At 38.5% G+C, this 22,643-nt stretch overlaps 1 protein-coding gene across 9 annotated transcripts in view; it reads left to right on the forward strand.

The window, feature by feature from the left end:
• STAU2 (staufen double-stranded RNA binding protein 2) overlaps nt 1-22,643 on the forward strand; it is a 336,676-nt gene that overhangs the window by 215,258 nt on the left and 98,775 nt on the right. For 7 of the 9 annotated variants that reach the window (XM_059166206.1, XM_059166204.1, XM_059166211.1 and 4 more), the window contains one exon: nt 5,961-6,074. The exons of the other annotated variants lie outside the window; for them this stretch is intronic. In XM_059166206.1, the coding sequence (XP_059022189.1) occupies nt 5,961-6,074 (114 nt within the window). The remainder of the gene's footprint in view (nt 1-5,960; nt 6,075-22,643) is intronic. 9 annotated transcript variants of the gene reach the window in all.

Genomic DNA, 22,643 nt, shown 5'->3' on the forward strand with positions numbered 1-22,643 from the left:
TAATGCTAATCACGAGTCAGACATTGTTCTAAGTGCTTTTCATGGACTTTTTATTACATATAAATTAATTCATTAATAGAATATAGAACTAACATAATGTAGCTTTTCACTGTTGACCACAGTTGACCCAAATAAGTAAGATGATTTACATGTCATCAAGCAGTTAAGAATGTTTAATACAAATTTAAGCTATTTATTAGGGCAATATTTATCAAATAATAATGTTTCACATTTTGCCAAGAGAATGCTATTTTGTGTGTTAATAAAGATATAGGTCTTCCTTACTGCAGACTGCAAAAGTCAAGCATGTTTTTTGGCATGCTTATTCTTAGTTCCAGTGTTACACCTGTCCCTCTTTAGCTCCTTGCTGCCTTTTCTTCTTTGTGCAGAGCTTCTGAGCAGTAGCTAGAAGAGGATCTCTGCCTGCTTCTTTGCAGTAGACCCCACGGTTCATGAACCCGAGATGCACTAATCAAACTTGTTTTCTTGCTACGGTGATTATGCTAGGTATCACGTATGAATGCACAGGTGTTTATCTTTCCTTAGTGATCTAAAGAGCAACTTTCTTTAAACATGGGTCTTTTTCACACCCTCTTCACTTTTGTCCCACAGGGAGTGACCATTAAAAACATCTGACAGCAAGCAGTTAACCATTTCCCACTGAGATTAGTAAAATATTTAGTAGTCCTGAAACATGAAGGAATTTCAGCCCTGCAGGAAATGGTTGGATGGAACTTATTTTGGAGGTAGGAGGTAGGGAATGGACATTCGCACTTGGATGCCTTCTCATAGTTTCAAAATGGCGTGAAGACATTTGCATACCTAGCTTTTAATGTAAATTATTCTAAGGCTTATAGTATTTTTCTTTTATTTCTTAATTTATATGAATGGTTGAAGTGATGTGTGTCTCCTCTTCAGGAAAAAGAAATCTCTAGACTGGCAAAATCAGTATTAGAATGGACAATTATAGCATCTCATCTGGGTTTATGTGATTACAAGTCAAGACTAGAAAACTTATTTTAAAATAAAAACTGTTATAGATTGGTACATTTCAAGGATAGCCACATTGTTTAATTTACATATATTGAAATTTTCCGCCCATCTTCTGATGGAATAATTTTTGTAAATCCATAAAAAAGAAACAAAATGTCAATTTATAGTATTTGATAGTGTTATAAATCCAAAACAAGTGCTATAACATTATAAAAATCAAGATCAATTGCTAACATTTTAGAGTACCAAAGATGGCAAAATGATATGATTTATAGACAATAAATCTTAAAGTACACATAGAAGATGACTTTTTTAATCTTCTAAAATTATCTTCATTCACTTTTCTGTAATCAAAATCAAGGTCCTGTGACACTGCATACTGAAATTGTTAGGGCCACGTTTGTAGAAACACACTGTTGCAACAGAAAATGTTGCTCTGTCAGTTCTGAAGAGGTAGTGGGATTTATTACCTTAATTATTGCAAGCTAGTAGTCCTAAGAATTCTGGCTTCTGCTGATGCTTTGAATCAGAGGAAACGTTTTTCTGTGTAGAAGGATGAATGTCACTTGCATATTATCATTTTTTGACATTCATAATTTTATGAACTCTAATGTTGTTATGTCCAAGAAGAAAATTGGAAACCGAACAGAGCCATATCAAACTTGTTTTTACAAGTGGCTGATGGAGTGGTGTGTGAAGTGTGACTATCTCTTAAGGGTTCTTATCTATAGATTATTACTTTTTGTTTAATTTGGAATTGTCCTCAATAATTTCCTATATTTTTTACATAATTTTATCTGCTTTATTGGGCCGCCTCAGTGCAGTGGAGGTATAAACATGGAATGATTTTATATTTTTCCAGTCACCACTTTACTCCATACTCTGTCAGGTCTCCCATTCATGTTCCTTTTTGATGTCTAGTTATGTTTAGCTTTTTTAAAAATTTAATTTCTTTTCAGTGTAACAGAATTCATTGTTTATGCACCACACCCAGTGCTCCATGCAATCCGTGCCCTCTATAATACCTTCCACCAGGCATCACCCAACCTCCCACCCTCCGCCCCTTCAAAACCCTCAGATTGTTTTTCAGAGTCCACAGTCTTTCATGGTTCATCTCCCCCTCCAATTTCCCTCAACTCCCTTCTTCTCTCCATCTCCCCATGTCCTCCGTGTTATTTCTTATGCTCCATAAATAAGTGAAACCATATGATAATTGACTCTCTCTGCTTGACTTATTTCACTCAGCATAATCTCTTCCAGTCCCGTCCATGTTGCTACAAAAGTTGGGTATTCATCCTTTTCTGATAGAGGCATAATACTCCATGGTGTATATGGACCACATCTTCCTTATCCATTTGTCCGTTGAAGGGCATCTTTGTTCTTTCCACAGTTTGGTGACTATGGCCATTGCTGCTATGAACATTGGGGTACAGATGGCCCTTCTTTTCACTACATCTGTATCTTTGGGGTAAATACCCAGTAGTGCAATTGCAGAGTCATAGGGAAGCTCTTTAAAAATTGAGTCTAGTTCATGGTAAAATGCCAAACTCTGATTCCAGCCATTGCAAGCCAGTCAGTTTTGCTCAAGACACTTGGAGGAGGGAGGATGTACACTGATTTCTTTTTCCCTTCCTCTCATTCCAGTGTCATTGAATATAGATGTTAGGGTGGAGGCTTTTGAGACCTCTTCATCATACTTCATCTGTTTCATTTTGTGGCCTTATTCCACTGGTGTTGGGAGGCCTGGAAGGGGACCAACATAGGGGGAGATGATGCCCTAACCTGGTTTCATCCACTCTGGTTTCCATGTAGATGACATTCATAATTTTCTTTAGGCAGCATTTAGTTTCTTCCAGTTTCCTCTGTCCCTGAAGGACAGCCATATTTCCTTTGGACTTTGCCAGTGGTCCTTGCCTCTGACCCCGTCGGTTGGTAGGTGTCTTTTTGTTTGGCCTGAGTATCCCTTTGGCTTCTGTTGAGCTTCTCTTTGGCTCATGGGCCAAGGGCTCATGGCTCCAAGGGCCATGAATATGTAGGGTGAACATATCTCTCTTCATCCTTTTTTTCATTTTGTTTTCAGGCACACTGTGTGCCTAGACTCCGTCAGCAAGCTCTCAGATATCTCCAAACTTAATCTCTTTATTTTCCTATGTTTCCAAACTGCTAGGGGCACATACTGATTTCTGTCAAGATTTGTTTTCAAAGGAAGCCTATCAGTTCTGCTAGGGGACAGAATGTAAGTACTCCCACTCTGTATTAACTTTTTTCTTAGAGCTACCCCACTCATTGAAAATGTTATATTTCTCATAAGGGTGACAATCAAGATAATTCCCTCCCCTTCACTTCCCCCTTCCTAGTTCTTCTGTGTATTGTTGGATCAGTTCTGCTGACCCTTATTAAGGGGTTGGAAATAAGGCCTAGCCTTAATGTTGGCAGCTCTTAGCTCTCCTTTTGTTGTTGGCTGTGGTCCTGGTGTTGATTCTAGGGCAGTAGAGAAAGTCCCATGGGGATTAGGTTCTTTTTAAGTGATTAAAAAGCCCAGTGACTTAAGTAAAATAGATGTTAATTCTTTTCTCATGGAAAGGTCTGTAAGCTTGTAGTCCAGACCTAGTGTGATGGGTCTGTTTCATGGAGTATTCAGGGACCCAAGTTCCTGCCTACTCACCACCCTGCCATCTGTAGGTTTCAGGCCTTGTCCTTTGTTCAAAGATGGTAATGTCTGTCTATATCTCAAGCAATGGGCTGACAAAATGAGTCAAGAAGAAGCAAAAGGCAGACACTCAAATCTCTTTTTTTTAAGTTTCCAGAAAGCTGTTAATGGAATTCTTCCATTTACCTTCTATTCAGTCATATGGTGTCTTAGCTACAAAGGAGCCTGGGAAATATGAACTTTATTCTGAGCATTCATATAGCCAGCTAGGAATTACTGTGGAAGAATATTAGAGGACAGTTGGCAGTCTCTGTCACATTCACTGGATGCTCTGACATTTTATTTGCAGCTGTGTGCAGACTTACATCTTTACATTCATCTGTTCTATATGAGTTATATGTGGTCACCAATGTTAAATGTCTGTGGGAAGCACAGTGTTTCATAGGGTATTGCAGGCTTCCTGGAGGAAGTTAATTCTTTCAGTAATAATATCTAAGCCATGGATGCAAATGCAGTTTGGAGTTTATATTTTCTACTGAGAATGTCTTGTGGTATTTCTGTCTTTTGTAATTTTAATTTCTCTAGAAGAAAGAATGGAACTGCAATAAATTGGCTAACCAGGGTATTCACTGTCAATTTGGATATTTAGGGAAGTGGCATGTCTTTCATACAGACTTTCAACTGATGTCAAAGGACGATTCTGTTTTATTTTTAAAAGCATGTTTTATAATAGCACTCTATACGACATCATATTTTAACGGTACCATGAACAGCTGTGAGCTATAGCTATTTTAGTGTCACAATTTATTGGCTTTTGCATAAACCTGTTACGTGATAAATTTCATTTTCTCCCATCATATGTAGCTGATGCATAGTAAACAACACATCCACATGCTTGAACTCACATATACTGAGTGACTTTCAGTTTGCTTAGGAGGTATACTATGGTGATTTAGAACTGTTGTCAAGACTTTTCCCCCAAAGTTAACTTGGAAAAACTATTTTTATAATAAAATCTCTAAAGTGCTTTGGAAATAAACTTTGTATATTTCCTCAATTTAAACTCTAAACTACTTTTTAGAGATTCCAGGAAGCTTCCCTACCGTCAGGGAAACTGATGGCAAATCTTGAGCCTACCGGCTTTAAAAAAGTTCAGTTATTATAATAGTAGACTAAGATCCATATTGTTGTCATTTTCAGTCAGATGTCTATTTTCCATGACAAAATATACATGGACCATAATCTATAATAAAGGTATATTACATAATATAGGGTATTACACAGCAGTCAGAATTAAGCTTCAGATAACTAATGTGTGTTTTAATTTTCTTCCTCACAAATTCAAGATTTTCACCTAAGCTTTTATCCTAGACCTATACACATTTAACAAGTTGAGCCAAGTGATAACTAATAGACCAGTTTTCTCTGTAATATAATTAGTAGGAATTCCATTCTATAGGCTTGTTTCATTAATTTATCTCAAAAGCAATGCTGTTTTTGCTTTGTTAGCTTAGAATTAAAATAAGCGCTGTGTGAAAGAACTTTTGTGAAAGTAGATAAATGAGAGGATGTAAATTTTCCCACTGGGAAGAGGGCCTCACACTTCCCTTACCCCCGTTTACCCTACTTCTGATACGGAATGTGTCTTACATGTGGTTTTAATAATGGTTGGTTTTATTTAACTAAAAGAAAAATAATATGGTAACTTTATTTTGGTCTGCACATTAGAAATCATTTTAGTTTAAAAAAAAAAAGAAATCATTTTAGTTTAATTCTATTTGATTGTAATGTCAAAATGTCAAGCAGAACATGATGTAGTGATAGCTGTATATATTTAATAGTGGTTTTATAGAGACTATAATGTAGAAATAGAAGAATGTCACTACCAATTAAGTGGCAGTCACACAGACATAGAGTCAAAGATGAGTGAAAATTCAGGTTGACAAGAGTCCATTGAAATCAAGTGAACTTGGCCTTACGCTTACCCTCAAGTCTTTTATGCATTATGCGTTACGAAAAGCTAGACTTACAAAGACAGGTATAGCACTTAATTGCGAATTTTTCTACTGGCTGTAATAGTGTAAAACATTTTATAAAGCATTTCCTCAGCTCTTTCACAACTTCAAAAGTACTTAAAATGGAGTTAATAGATTTTCCATCGATACTGTAAGGTCCTGATAAGGTTATAAATATTTGAAGCGTGTTCTGCATAAACTATTTGAATTCTTGTGGAAATATAGAGCCTTTGGACAGGACCTGTTGCATCTGGCTCCCTCTTACAAGTGGTGTTCAGCAGATTGCATGTGTTCTGTTATAGGTTCACTACTGTGATAGACAAAGTGGCAAAGAGTGTGTGACCTGTCTGACATTAGCCCCTGTGCAGATGACTTTCCATGCTATTGGAAGCTCCATTGAAGCCAGCCATGACCAGGTATAATATGCCACTGCCATTTTGCTGCGTTATGGCCCAGCTGAGAAATCAGAGACCATAAAAATGGAAGCTACACGCACACATACAGCTTTGCTTTTCCTAATGTATTATCCACTAGCACCATGTCCTAGAATTTTGAAAAACCCACAATTTTTGTGTTGGGAAACTGGTATCTTAGGAGAGTTAAATTATTTTAGACTTCTAATTTGTAGTTCATTATTAATTTAAATATAGAATTCTCTTACACAGAAGAAATAATTGCCCTACAAGTTATCTTTCTTTTTAATAATTACGTATAAGAAGCAGGGTTAGCAAAACTAGATAACACTGGAGTCTCACTGTTTTATAGTCATTTAGTTCTGTTGATGAGGGTTGAATATTACAGAATGTGTTCAAAATAATTGAACTTTCAGAACCATCAACTTACTCCCATAATTTGGGATATTACTAAAATGATGCACCAGTGTTGTTTCTACTTTTAAAGCTTTATTTCTAAAATAAGTCTAAAAATCTGTAAAGTATATTTTTAAATAATAACAAAATTTCTTTGTTTAGTTAGCAGCTTAAAAATGCGTCCTGTTTATAAGATAATAGATATTTCCAACTAAAATAATCATCAGATTAGATTAAACTAATGATCTGGGTCATAGAGTTTCTAGTTTGGAGTCAAAATAAATACACATGCACACAATTTACCGTTTGACTAACCAGCTGTGCTTTCTAAATTAACTTCACACGCAGAACAGTGGGCACCCATGTTTATATCCATTTCTTAGTAAATTTGAGAGTTTCTTATAGTCTTGCCTGACTAATCTTTTTTTCCTTCTCTCTGAGGAGTACCCTTGCATGAAAAGAATAAAAGAAAATAGTAGTGTATCATCTCAAACACATGATTTATTGTCCAACTCAAAAAAGACATTCTTAAGGGCACACCTCTCAGTTCATAATGTTTCAGATATTGTGGGGTTTCCAATCATGTTTTGTTGATTGATGGCAAGGTATTGTGGGGTTTAGGAAAAAGCAGCTAATTAGGCAGAAAACCTGAGTTTTAGGAACTAACCATAACGTATGTTAGATGCAGCTACCTGAATGGATTCTGCCTCTCTTTAGGACCCTGTTTTCTGGAATGTTATATAAGGGAGTTGGTTAGATGACTTAAAAGACCCATTCCAGTGCTTCTGTTTTATGATTCTGTGACTGATCTTCCTGCTCCCGGTTAAATGAAACCAACCAATAATAAGCAGTTGACAGCATATTGACCTTGAAAGCAGTTTTGAGATGACTGCAGTGCTTCTCCGAGTTTGGCCCTGACACATGCTCCTGCTGCAGGAAAGCATGCAGTAGCAGTAGAGGGATGGGGACCTAAACAAACTTACAGAATACATTTTGTGTATAAAATGATAACTTAGCTGTATGCTGGGTTCGGGAGAAACGACAGGAATGTTGGACTTGGTTCCTGCTGTCGTGGAGCTTGCAATCTAGCAACTTTACTACTTTGAATATTTATCAAAAAGTCTAGCGACTGCTGTACCCCTCTATATCCATTCATGGCAGAAACAGGTGCAATAGCAGCACAAGATAACCATCCTACAAAGGCCTCTCCTTCAGCCAAGCAAAGAAATGAAAGTGCTTCTGAAGCCCACACACCTAAGAAGAACAAGAGCAGCCCACTGTTAGCAGAGGTAGCATGTTGCTGTAAAATAGCACTGGAATGGGAATAGAGACTGAGATCAAACCTAGATTTTCCATGAAGTAGCCATAGGAACTTGTCTCTGTACCTCTTGGAACTTGGCTTCTTTAGGAGTGAAATAATGAGGCTGGTTCAGGCTTATGCCCAGTCCATGTGGCCACATATACAAAGTGCTGGGCTGGTGTTAGTCCATATGGCACCTTTACAAATTAAAAAAAAAGATGCTTCTTCCTCAAGGCATTTTACTGCTCTCCAAATCCGTAAGACGTATAGCAGGAATTGAACCTCCCCCTCCACACACACCCATGAAGTGTTCAGTACATAACCTGTACAACTGTACATAGAGGTCTTATACTTGATCTATCTGGAATGTCAGTTTTACTCAATGGTAAGTAAATAAAGTTATTTTTATGTTAAAGCAAATACAGTTGCATGGGAAATGATGAACTTGCATGAAGTTTTAAGGTAAAAAAAGACTTCAGGAAAGGCATTGATAATGGTCAGATGGATGGATGGAAGATGGGTGGTTAGATGCATAAATGAAGGGAGCTGTGACTGGAGTGGTCATCCTCTCTGCCACATGCTCTACTCTGGCAGCCTCTGAGGTACAAATGGAAGTAGGGGCATGATCAGTGCTCCTCCCTGCACTTGGGTTACCGGGCTCCCTGAGGAAGGGAGACACAGTGAACCTCTGCTCCACATCCTGCAACTTTTCTGCAGTATGTTGCCATTACCCTTTCCTCATACTGAGGGTCTGTGTAAGCAACAGGTACTTCTTCACCATGCCAAAAGAATAAACTTGATCTCGTAAGTCGGAAAGTGTGGACCACTAAATACTGCTTCACCTATTAATCAGTAAATACCAGAAAACATTTTAAAGCAAGAAAAATGATGATCACTTACAAAATGTTTTCTTTTTCTTTCTTTTTTTTTTTTTAAAGATTTTATTTATTTATTTGACAGACAGATCACAAGTAGGCAGAGAAACAGGCAGAGAGAAAGGAAGGGAAGCAGGCTCCCTGCTGAGCAGAGAGCCCAATGTGGGGCTCGATCCCAGGACCCTGAGATCAAGACCCGAGCCGAAGGCAGAGGCTTTAACCCACTGAGCCAACCAGGCGCCCCTACAAAATGTTTTCTATTCTTAACTCATTTGAGCCAATGCAGTTGAGCAAACAATAAGTATTCTAGAAAAAGTATACATAAAATTTAGAGGCAGTCCTTCTTATGAAACTCATGAGGTTGTTATCTATGTAGAAAATGAAGGCAAGAAATGGAAGAACTGTCTAGCCTTGAACATTTACAGTTTACGTTATATTTTTAGATTTAACTCCAGGAACTCAGTGAAGTAAAGAGTAAATATATTATCCAGTGTATTTACTCATGTGTTAAGGAGTAAAAGGACAAGTACTGTTAAAAATATCTCTAGCAAAGGTCCATACAGATCTACAGAATGGAGGAGAGAGAGTCAGTATCATCTGTATGCTGATGATATCCAAATGTATGGAACTTCCGATTCTCCCGCCTCCCTGCGCCAAACCTGCCTCTTCCTCTTCCCCTGTCTGTTTCTTTTATCCATCCTGGTAGATGACACTGCCATCTACCTTGTTGCTCAAGCCAAGCTCCTTGGAGCATCTTTGCCTCCTCTTTCCTCAAATGCTACATCCAGTTCCAGTATCCCTTCCTCTGAATTACATCTGTCACCAGACCACTTTCCACCACCTCCAGTGTTGCCATTGTAATCACTATTATGGGTTGGGTGTTTGTTGTTTTTTTTTTTAAGGTTTTATTTTTAAGTAATCTCTACACCCAACATGGAGCTTGAACTTAACACTTCCAAGATCAAGAGTCTCATGTACCGACTGTACCAGCTGTACCGACTGACCATCCAGGCACCCCTTATCATGTTTAACCCAGACAATTGCAGTAGTCTTTACACTAGCTTCCTTCTTTCTACTTCTGTTCCATTGTGTGTATCTTCCACACAGTAGCCAAAATTATTTTAACTTAATCAGATCATATTATTCAGCTGTTTGGAACCTTCCCATGGCTTCCCATCATACCTACTATAAATCCAGAATTTTTGTTATGGCATGTACATCCCTATGTGATTTGGCTTTCTCTGCTGCTCCAATTGCAATTCCGACCACTCTCCTTTCCACTCAGTATCCCAGTCTCATTGGCTTCGCTGCCAGTTGTATCATGACATGAAAGAAACCAGACTCAAAAGACTCCATACTATAGATGCAATGTGTGTGACCTGGAGAAGACAGAATGATAGAGATAGAAAACAGATCATTGGTTGCCAGGGCCTGAGGAGGGATTGACCATAAATTGTCACAACAATTTTTGGGGGTAACAGAAATGTGCTATAGCTTGATTGTGGTGGTAGAACATGACTGTATGCATTTACTAAACTTACAGATCTGTATGCTGAAAAGGGTACATTTTATTGTATTTAGATTACACCTCAATAAACCTAACTTAAAAAAATCCAGATTTATTCCTTTATCAGTGACCCATATATGGAATTGGCCCCAGAAAAATGTAGAAACATGACACACCCTTTTCTTTCCTGCGTTCTCTAAAAATGTTGGATCTACCTTACAATGCACTAAATTAAACTTAGAGCCTGATTTAGAGCTTCTCTGAATGTTAGTGGTTAGGTAAGTTCTGCTTCAGGCTCTCAGGATTATTATTAATCTCCAAAAAGTGGTCTAAGTCTGCCTGACTTCAGAGAAACAATCTGTAGTATTTCCCATTTGGAAACTCTGCAATGGACAGTCATTCAGGCTGGTTGCTGCCTGGGAGTCCCTGTGGTATCTGGGTGGAAATGGTCTATGTATGTTTGCTTTATTCATCACAGCAAATGTGATACTATACATTAGTTTAGAATGTTTAACTGTCTAGAATAAAAACAGTTTAAATTCCAGATACTGATTTTCTTTTCAGATATTTTTTAGCAAACATTTGTTGACTTAATAACTCTCTGGGAATATTGCACTAGCTACTAGAGCATACAGAGGTAATTGGCTTCTTTTAGTCCTTGTAATAAGCTAGATAACTAACTTAATGTAGTCTTCAGGAGGCTAATCATCCTGTGAAATTTAAAATCTGCAGATCATATGGTAGCTTCAGTGATGAGCAGTCATCCTTATTCATTAGTGGAGCAAAGAGCGCATTTATTTGGTAAGGTGGAGCTAGTGGGGGTTTTGCTCTATGTTTTTCAGTAATTCCTATTGGAAATTAAATTTATATTGGTTAGTGGTTATTATTAAAAGCAAAATCCTTTGTAATAGCGCAGAAAGGTTTCCAAAATCTTCTAGCTTGATGTAATTCACCAAATATTCTTACCTCTCTTTTCTGGCCTGCCACTCTCTACATCTTTCTTCATCACCCTTGGATGTTATTGAGCACTGCTGACTCTCTGTGTCTGTTACTTACATCAGTCACCTTCTAGATACCCTCAAAATCATAAACTTCCTTCCCTCTCTTTTTATTTTTTTTAATTCACCTTTATTTAGACTGCATTATTAATCTCACAATTTCAACTCTACTGGGTAAGCAGACATAGATTCGTTCAAATACTGCAGGTTAATTTCTAGTTAATAGTTTTACCACTGCCTACCTCATTTTGTTCAGGTTAGCTTTGGAACTCACTTGCTTCATGTAAAAAAATGAATAAATCAACCACCTAATCAAGCACGAACTCGCCCATGAAGTGTGACATATGTAAATTACTATTTGCTCTAATCTGACTTCTAGTCAACATAAAATGAATTGATATAAATGGTGGTGCATACTTAGCACAGTACTTAGAATTTATGAAATGAAAAACTCTTCAACAGAAAACAGGAACCAAATTTATATTAAATGTGTTTACTGTGTACTAGATACTGTGCTAGGATCTATATCCATTATTTTGCTTAATTCTCATAATTCTATGAGGTATAACTATAGTATTTGTATATTTGCTTCATGTGCTACATTACCTGTAAGAGTTTATGTGCACATTAGCAAATTGCTTTGACTGGAATTCAAGGCGGACCTCTCAGTGAAAGGACAGCCATGAAGTGTAACAAGTTACAAATCTAAAGGTTATTTCTGTTCTACTTTTAATTAGTTAAATTCTGCTGCTAGTTTTTTTGTTCTAATTAAAAATCTCTTTCCATTAGTAATTATTCCATAATGTCTTACAGTGATACAATAATTTAAAATGGAGAAAGTAAAAGCCTTCACACATATTAAATATATACTATCACAATAATAATACATGGATTCATTATAGACTATATACAGAACTTTTGTGGTACTAAATAGTCTTAAATGATAGTGCATATTGTCCCTTTCCCTTGAGGTAATTGTAGCCTAATGAAGTGTATCAGCTAGGATCCTTTTGGCTACGAGTAACAGAAAACCTGACTCATACTGGCTTAAACAATAAGGAAACTTGTTATCTCCTATAACAGGAAGTTCAGAGGAAGAGTGAACTCCAGGGTTGGTTGATAAAGTAGCTCAGTAATGTCAGTAAGGACTCAGTTTATTCCATTTCTTAGCTCTGCTTCATCCTCTGGCTCATGGAAAGATGGTCACAGTCATTCTCTGTGTCACTGGGAGTGTAGCCACATTTAAAAGAAAATGAGAGAACTGTTCATACTGGTCTCCTTTTAGGGGCAAAGACATCTATATCAGTAACTCCTTCAGCTGTCTTTCCTTCATGGCACAGGCTTGGATTGGGTCATTCACAACCCCTTCTCTAAACTAGTCACTGGCAAGAGAAATGAGATCATTATGGGTTTATTTTTATTTTTTAAAGATTTTATTTTTTAAGTAATCGCCCAATGTGGGGCTTGAACTCATAACCCCAAGCTCAGGAGTCACATACTGTACTGACTGATCCAGCCAGGTGCCCCCAAGATCACTGTGAGTTTATTGTTTATTTGTTTGTTCTTCATTTTATTTTATTTTATTTCTTTTCAGTGTTCCAGCATTCACTGCTTAGGCACCACACCCAGTGCTCTATGCAATATGTGCCCTCCATAATACCTACCACCAGGCTCACCCAACCCCTGACCCTCCTTCCCAAAACCCTCTGTTTCTCAGAGTCCACAGTCTCTCATGATTCGTCTCCTCCTCTGAATTCCCCCAACTCGCTTCTCCTCTCCATCTCCCAGTGTCCTCCGTGTTATTCCTTAGCTCCACAAGGAAGTGAAACCATATGATAATTGACTCTCTCTGCTTGACTTATTTCACTCAGTATACTCTCCTCCAGTCCCGTCTATGTTGATACAAAAGTTGGGTATTCATCCTTTCTGATGGAGGCATAATATTCCATTGTATATATGGACCATATCTTCTTTATCCATTCATCCGTTGAAGGGCATCTTGTTTCTTTCATGGTTTGGCAACAGTGGTCATCACTGCCATGAACATTAGGGTACAGATAGTCCCTCTTTTCACTACATCTGTATCTTTGGGGTAAATACCCAGTAGTGCAATTGCAGGGTCATTGGATAGCTCTATTTTTAAGTTCTTAAGGCATCTCCACACTTTTTCCAAAGTGGCACCAACTTGCATTCCCACCAACAGTGTAAGAGGGTTCCCCTTTCTCCAAATCCTCTCCAGTACTTGTTGTTTACTGTCTTGTTAATTTTGGCCATTCTAACTGGTGTAAGGTGGTATCTCAATGTGGTTTTGATTTGAATCTCCCTGATGGAAGTTGAAAGGATGATGATCATCATCATGAACATGATGAACATTTTTTCATGTGTCTGTTAGCCATTTGTATGTCTTCTTTGGAGAAGTGTCTGTTCATGTCTTCTGCCCATTTTTTGATGTGATTATCTGTTTTGCGTGTGTTGAGTTTGAGAAGTTCTTTGTGGATCTTGGATATCAGCCCTTTGTCTGTGGTGTCATTTACGAATATGTTCTCCTATTCCGTGGTTTGCCTCTTTGTTTTGTTGACAGTTTCCTTTGCTGTGCAGAAGCTTTTGATCTTGACGAAGTCCCAAAAGTTCATTTTTGCTTTTGTTTCCTTTGCCTTTGGAGACATATCTTGAAAGAAGTTGCTGTGGCTGATGTTGAAGAGATAGCTGCCTATGTTCTCCTCTAGTATTTTGATAGATTTCTGCCTTACGTTGAGGTCTTTTATCCATTTTGAGTTTATCTTTGTGTATGGTATGAGAGAATGGTTGAGTTTCATTGTTCTACATGTAGCTGTCCAATTTTCCCAGCACCATTTATTGGAGAGACTATCTTTTTTTCTACTATATATTTTTTCCTGCTTTGTTGAAGATTATTCGACCATAGAGTTGAGGGTCCATATCTGGACTCTCTACTCTGTTCCACTGGTCTAATACACAGCTCTCTTTACACCTTAAATAACTAGAGAATCAACAACCAATTAAGCAGGCCCCACACACAAGAAGGGAAATAATCAAGATTAGAGCAGAGATTAATAGAAGATCAATAGATAGAAACCAGAGATACAGTAGAACACATCAACAAAACTAGAAGCTGGTTTTTTGAAAGAATCAATAAGATCAATAAACCATTGGCCAAACTAATCCAAAAGAAAAGAGAGAAGACCCAAATTAATAAAATTATGAATGAAAAGGGAGAGATCAGGACTAACACTAAGGAAATAGAAGCAATCATCAGAAATTATTATCAACAGTTATATGTCAATAAGTTAAGCAACCTGGATGAAACGGATGCATTCCTAGATAACCTACAAACCTCCAAAACTGAAACAGGGAGAAATTGACAACCTGAATAGACCAATATCTAGTAACGAGATTGAGGCAGTGATCAAAAACCTCCCAAAAAAAACAAGAGCCCAGGACCTGATGGTTTCCCTGGAGAATTCTACCAAACATTCAAAGAAGAAATAATACCTATTCTCCTAAAGCTGTTTCAAAAAAATAGAAACAGAAGGAAACCAGACTCTTTTTATGAAGCCAGCATTACCCTGATCCCCAAACCAGGCGAAGAATCCACCAAAAAGAAGAATTTCAGACTAATATCCCTGATGAATATGGATGCCAAGATTCTTAATCCAATAGTACATTAAAAAGATTATCCACCATGACCAGGTGGGATTTATCCATAGGATACAAGGTAGTTCAACATTCGCAAATCAACGTGATAGAACAAATCAATCAGAGATGAGAGAGAAGAACCAGATGGTCCTCTCCATTGATGCAGAAAAAGCATTTGACAAGATACAGCATCTGTTCCTGATTAAAACGCTTCAAAGTATAGGGATAGAAGGAAAATTCCTCAATTTCATAAAATCTATCTATGAAAAACCCACAGCGAATGTCATCCTCAGTGGGGAAAACTGACAGCCTTCCCACTGAGATCAGGAACACAACAAGGATGCTTACTCTCACCACTCTTGTTCAACATGGTACTAGAAGTCCTAGCAACAGCAATCAGACAACAAAAAGAAAAGGTATTCAAATTGGCAATGTTTGTTTTTTAAGACATGTATTTGAGAGAGAGAGCGAACAAGTAGGAGGAGGGACAGAGGGACAGAGGGAAAGAAAGAAGCCTGAAGCAGACTCCCTAGTGAGCGCAGAGTCTGATGACCTGGGGCTCGATCCCAGGACACTGAGATCATGTCCAGAATCAAGATCATGATGAAGCCAAAATCAAGAGTCTGCTGCCTAACCAGCTGAACCACCCAGATGCCTCAAGATCACCATAAGTTTAAATGAGGAATTAGATGCCATAAATACAATTTTAAATTTTCTACTAAACCCATTAAAAAACTTAAAAAAAAAACCAGGTAAACTTTATCTTAATATATTTTATTTAGAAATGGGCATCTGGGTGGCTCAGTTGGTTGAGCGACTGTCTTTGGCTTGGGTCAAGTCCTGCATCAGGCTGCCTGCTAAGTGAGGAGTCTGCTTCTCCCTTTGATGCTCCCTCTCTCATGCTCTCTCTCTCTCATTTTCTCTCTCAAATAAATAAATAAAATCTTAAAATTTACATTAAATATATTTACTATATATTAAATATATATTTTAAATATATATTTTTGGTATATTGGATATATATATATGTAATATATATATAATATAATATATGTAGTTTAACCCAATATATCTAATGTATCACTTCAACATGTAATCAACTTCTAAAATTATTGAGATTTTTTTTTTAATTTTTTATTTTTTATAAACATATATTTTTTATAAACATATATTTTTATCCCCAGGTCTGTGAATCACCAGGTTTACACACTTCACAGCACTCACCAAATCACATACCCTCCCCAATGTCCATAATCCCACCCCCTTCTCCCCAACCCCCTCCCCCCAGCAACCCTCAGTTTGTTTTGTGAGATTAAGAGTCACTTATGGTTTGTCTCCCTCCCAATCCCATCTTGTTTCATTTATTCTTCTACCCATTTAAGCCTCCATGTTGCATCACCACTTCCTCATATCAGGGAGATCATATGATAGTTGTCTTTCTCTGCTTGACTTATTTCGCTAAGCATGATACGCTCTAGTTCCATCCACGTTGTTGCAAATGGCAAGATTTCATTTCTTTTGATGGCTGCATAGTATTCGATTGTGTATATATACCACATCTTCTTGATCCATTCATCTGTTGATGGACATCTAGGTTCTTTCCATAGTTTGGCTATTGTGGACATTGCTGCTATAAACATTCGGGTGCATGTGTCCCTTTGGATCACTACATTTGTATCTTTAGGGTAAATACCCAATAGTGCAATTGCTGGGTCATAGGGCAGTTCTATTTTCAACATTTTGAGGAACCTCCATGCTGTTTTCCAGAGTGGCTGCACCAGCTTGCATTCCCACCAACAGTGTAGGAGGGTTCCCCTTTCTCCGCATCCTCGCCAGCATCTGTCATTTCCTGACTTGTTGATTTTAGCCATTCTGACTGGTGTGAGGTGATATCTCATTGTGGTTTTGATTTGTATTTCCCTGATGCCGAGTGATATGGAGCACTTTTTCATGTGTCTGTTCGCCATCTGGATGTCTTCTTTGCAGAAATGTCTGTTCATGTCTTCTGCCCATTTCTTGATTGGATTATTTGTTCTTTGGGTGTTGAGTTTGCTAAGTTCTTTATAGATTCTGGACACTAGTCCTTTATCTGATATGTCGTTTGCAAATATCTTCTCCCATTCTGTCAGTTGTCTTTTGATTTTGTTAACTGTTTCCTTTGCTGTGCAAAAGCTTTTGATCTTGATGAAATCCCAGTAGTTCATTTTTTCCCTTGCTTCCCTTGCCTTTTGCGTTGTTCCTAGGAAGATGTTGCTGCGGCAGAGGTCGAAGAGGTTGCTGCCCGTGTTCTCCTCAAGGATTTTGATGGATTCCTTTCTCACATTGAGGTCCTTCATCCATTTTGAGTCTATTTTTGTGTGTGGTGTAAGGAAATGGTCCAATTTCATTTTTCTGCATGTGGCTGTCCAATTTTCCCAGCACCATTTATTGAAAAGGCTGTCTTTTTTCCATTGGACATTCTTTCCTGCTTTGTCGAAGATTAGTTGACCATAGAGTTGAGGGTCTATTTCTGGGCTCTCTATTCTGTTCCATTGATCTATGTGTCTGTTTTTGTGCCATATGGTTCCATATAAATTTTAGAATTATTTGTTCCATTTCTTTGAAAAAGATGGATGGTACTTTGATAGGAATTGCATTAAATGTGTAGATTGCTTTAGGTAGCATAGACATTTTCACAATATTTATTCTTCCAATCCAGGAGCATGGAACATTTTTCCATTTCTTTGTGTCTTCCTCAATTTCTTTCATGAGTACTTTATAGTTTTCTGAGTATAGATTCTGTGTCTCTTTGGTTAGGTTTATTCCTAGGTATCTTATGCTTTTGGATGCAATTGTAAATGGGATTGACTCCTTAATATCTCTTTCTTATGTCTTGCTGTTGGTGTAGAGAAATGCAACTGATTTCTGTGCATTGATTTTATATCCTGACACTTTACTGAATTCCTGTATAAGTTCTAGCAGTTTTGGAGTGGAGTCTTTTGGGTTTTCCACATATAGTATCATATCATCTGCGAAGAGTGATAATTTGACTTCTTCTTTGCCGATTTGGATGCCTTTAATTTCCTTTTGTTGTCTGATTGCTGAGGCTAGGACCTCTAGTACGATGTTGAATAGCAGTGGTGATAATGGACATCCCTGCCGTGTTCCTGACCTTAGCGGAAAAGCTTTCAGTTTTTCTCCATTGAGAATGATATTTGCGGTGGGTTTTTCATAGATGGCTTTGATGATATTGAGGTATGTGCCCTCTATCCCTACACTTTGAAGAGTTTTGATCAGGAAGGGATGTTGTACTTTGTCAAATGCTTTTTCAGCATCTATTGAGAGTATCATATGGTTCTTGTTCTTACTTTTATTGATGTGTTGTATCACATTGACTGATTTGCGGATGTTGAACCAACCTTGCAGCCCTGGAATAAATCCCACTTGGTCGTGGTGAATAATCTTTTTAATGTACTGTTGAATCCTATTGGCTAGTATTTTGTTGAGTATTTTCGCATCTGTGTTCATCAAGGATATCGGTCTATAGCTCTCTTTTTTGGTGGGATCCTTGTCTGGTTTTGGGATCAAGGTGATGCTGGCCTCATAAAATGAGTTTGGAAGTTTTCCTTCCATTTCTATTTTTTGGAACAGTTTCAGGAGAATAGGAATTAGTTCTTCTTTAAATGTTTGGTAGAATTCCCCCGGGAAGCCGTCTGGCCCTGGGCTTTTGTTTGTTTGGAGATTTTTAATGACTGTTTCAATCTCCTTACTGGTTATGGGTCTGTTCAGGCTTTCTATTTCTTCATGGTTCAGTTGTGGTAGTTTATATGTTTCTAGGAATGCATCCATTTCTTCCAGATTGTCAAATTTATTGCCGTAGAGTTGCTCATAGTATGTTCTTATAATAGTTTGTATTTCTTTGGTGTTAGTTGTGATCTCTCCTCTTTCATTCATGATTTTATTTATTTGGGTCCTTTCTCTTTTCTTTTTGATAAGTCGGGCCAGGGGTTTATCAATTTTATTAATTCTTTCAAAGAACCAGCTCCTAGTTTCGTTGATTTGTTCTATTGTTTTTTTGGTTTCTATTTCATTGATTTCTGCTCTGATCTTTATGATTTCTCTTCTCCTGCTGGGCTTAGGGTTTCTTTCTTGTTCTTTCTCCAGCTCCTTTAGGTGTAGGGTTAGGTTGTGTACCTGAGACCTTTCTTGTTTCTTGAGAAAGGCTTGTACCGCTATATATTTTCCTCTCAGGACTACCTTTGTTGTGTCCCACAGATTTTGAACCGTTGTATTTTCATTATCATTTGTTTCCATGATTTTTTTCAATTCTTCTTTAATTTCCTGGTTGACCCATTCATTCTTTAGAAGGATGCTGTTTAGTCTCCATGTATTTGGGTTCTTTCCAAACTTCCTTTTGTGGTTGAGTTCTAGCTTTAGAGCATTGTGGTCTGAAAATATGCAGGGAATGATCCCAATCTTTTGATACCGGTTGAGTCCTGATTTAGGACCGAGGATGTGATCTATTCTGGAGAATGTTCCATGTGCACTAGAGAAGAATGTGTATTCTGTTGCTTTGGGATGAAATATTCTGAATATATCTGTGATGTCCATCTGGTCCAGTGTGTCGTTTAAGGCCTTTATTTCCTTGCTGATCTTTTGCTTGGATGACCTGTCCATTTCAGTGAGGGGAGTGTTAAAGTCCCCTACGATTATTGTATTATTGTTGATGTGTTTCTTTGATTTTGTTATTAATTGGTTTATATAGTTGGCTGCTCCCACGTTGGGGGCATAGATATTTAAAATTGTTAGATCTTCTTGTTGGACAGACCCTTTGAGTATGATATAGTGTCCTTCCTCATCTCTTATTATAGTCTTTGGCTTAAAATCTAATTGATCTGATATAAGGATTGCCATTCCTGCTTTCTTCTGATGTCCATTAGCATGGTAAATTCTTTTCCGCCCCCTCACTTTAAATCTGGAGGTGTCTTAGGGCTTAAAATGTGTTTCTTGGAGGCAACATATAGATGGGTTTTGTTTTTTTATCCGTTCTGATACCCTGTGTCTTTTGACAGGGGCATTTAGCCCATTCACATTCAGGGTAACTATTGAGAGATATGAATTTAGTGCCATTGTATTGCCTGTAAGGTGACTGTTACTGTATATGGTCTCTGTTCCTTTCTGATCTACCACTTGTAGGCTCTCTCTTTGCTTAGAGGACCCCTTTCAATATTTCCTGTAGAGCTGGTTTGGTATTTGCAAATTCTTTCAGTTGTTGTTTGTCCTGGAAGCTTTTAATCTCTCCTTCTATTTTCAATGATAGCCTAGCTGGATATAGTATTCTTGGCTGCATGTTTTTCTCGTTTAGTGCTCTGAAAATATCATGCCAGCTCTTTCTGGCCTGCCAGGTCTCTGTGGATAAGTCAGCTGCCAATCTAATATTTTTACCATTGTATGTTACAGACTTCTTTTCCCGGGCTGCTTTCAGGATTTTCTCTTTGTCATTGAGACTTGTAAATTTTACTATTAGGTGACGGGGTGTGGGCCTATTCTTATTGATTTTGAGGGGCATTCTCTGAACCTCCTGAATTTTGATGCTCGTTCCCTTTGCCATATTGGGGAAATTCTCCCCAATAATTCTCTCCAGTATACCTTCTGCTCCCCTCTCACTTTCTTCTTCTTCTGGAATCCCAATTATTCTAATGTTCTTTCGTCTTATGGTGTCACTTATTTCTCGAATTCTCCCCTCGTGGTCCAGTAGCTGTTTGTCCCTCTTTTGATCAGCTTCTTTATTCTCTGTCATTTGGTCTTCTATATCACTAATTCTTTCTTCTGCCTCATTTATCCTAGCAGTGAGAGCCTCCATTTTTGATTGCACCTCATTAATAGCTTTTTTGATTTCAACTTGGTTAGATTTTAGTTCTTTTATTTCTCCAGAAAGGGCTTTTATATCTCTCGAGAGGGTTTCTCTAATATCTTCCATGCCTTTTTCGAGCCCGGCTAGAACCTTGAGAATTGTCATTCTGAACTCTAAATCTGACATATTACCGATGTCTGTATTGATTAGGTCCCTAGCCTTCGGTACTGCCTCTTGTTCTTTTTTTTGTGGTGAATTTTTACGTCTTGTCATTTTGTCCAGATAAGAGTAAATGAAGGGGCAAGTAAAATACTAAAAGGGTGGCAACAACCCCAGGAAAATATGCTTTAGCCAAATTAGAAGAGATCCAAAATCGTGAGTGGGGAGAAAGGGGATAAAAAGAGGTTCAAAAAGGAAGAAAGAAAAAAGAAAAAAAAAAAAAAAAGAAAAGAAAAGAAAAGAATTTTTTAAAAAAAAGAAAACACCTAAGAAAAATGTAAAAAAAAATATATTATATTAGATAAACTAGTAAAAAATCGTTAAAAAAGAAAAAGGTAACAGTTAAAAAAAAAAAAATTTTACCCGAAGGCGAGAAAAAAAAAAAAAAATGAAAAAGGAAAAAGAAAAAATTAAATTAACTGCAAGACTAAAAAAAATCACAGGAAAAAAGCCATGAGTTCCGTGCTTGGCTTTCTCCTCCTCTGGAATTCTGCTGCTCTCCTTGGTATTGAAACCGCACTCCTTGGTAGGTGAACTTGGTCTCGGCTGGATTTCTTGTTGATCTTCTGGGGGAGGGGCCTGTTGTAGTGATTCTCAAGTGTCTTTGCCCCAGGCGGAATTACACCGCCCTTACCCGGGGCCGGGGTGAGTAATCCGCTCGGGTTTGCTTTCAGGAGCTTTTGTTCCCTGAGCGCTTTCCGTAGAGTTCCAGAGGACAGGAATACAAATGGCGGCCTCCTGGTCTCCGGCCCGGAGGAGCCGAGAGCCCAGGGCCCCACTCCTCAGTGCGCCCTCAGAGAACAGCGCCCAGTTACTCCCGTCTGCCTGACCTCCGGCCGCGCTCCGAGCTCACCGAGCCTGCGACCGGTTCAAGGTAACACGGAGCTGCGAGCTTACTGTCGGCTCTGTCTCTGTAGCCGGCTTTCCCGTTCCAATACCCGCAAGCTCTGTGACACTCAGACACCCCCGATCCTTCTGTGACCCTGCGGGACCTGAGGCCACGCTGACCCCGCGTGGGCTTCGCCCCGGTTTAGCCTCTGGAGCGATGTCCCTCAGCGGAACAGACTTTTATTTTTTTTTTTTTATTTTTTTTTTTTTTTTAAAGATTTTATTTATTATTGGACAGAGAGAGAGATCACAAGGAGGCAGAGAGGCAGGCAGAGAGAGAGGAGGAAGCAGGCTCCCCGCTGAGCAGAGCGCCAATGTGGGGCTCGATCCCAGCACCTTGGGATCCTGACCTGAGCCGAAGGCAGAGGCTTAACCCACTGAGCCACCCAGGCGCCCCCGGAACAGACTTTTAAAAGTCCTGATTTTGTGCGCGGTTGCTCCGCCGCTTGCCGGGAGCCGGCCCCTCCCCCCGGGGTCTATCTTCCCGTCGCTTTGGATTCACTTCTCCGCCGGTCCTACCTTTCAGAAAGTGGTTGTTTTTCTGTTTCCAGAATTGCTGTTCTTCTTCTCTTCAATCTGCCGATGGATTTTCAGGTGTTTGCTATCTTTAGATAAGCTATCTAGCTGATCTCCGGCTAGCTGAAGCAGTCTCAGCTTGTTACTTCTCCGCCATCTTGACTCCTCCTCGAGACCAATTATTGAGATTTTTAATCTTTCTTCATATATCTCATTTTGGATGAGCCACACTTCAGGTGCTCAATAGCCATATGTGTTTGGCACAGTGCAGGTCTGTGGGCATTTTGATTTTGTCCCTACCTTTGTCTCCTTTCTCTTCCTTCACCATTTGCCCTGTACCTAACTTATACCCACACTTCATATTCTGGCACTTTTGAGTTTCCATA

Source organism: Mustela lutreola, chromosome 3, assembly GCF_030435805.1.
Source record: "Mustela lutreola isolate mMusLut2 chromosome 3, mMusLut2.pri, whole genome shotgun sequence".
Classification (NCBI taxonomy): domain Eukaryota; kingdom Metazoa; phylum Chordata; class Mammalia; order Carnivora; family Mustelidae; genus Mustela; species Mustela lutreola.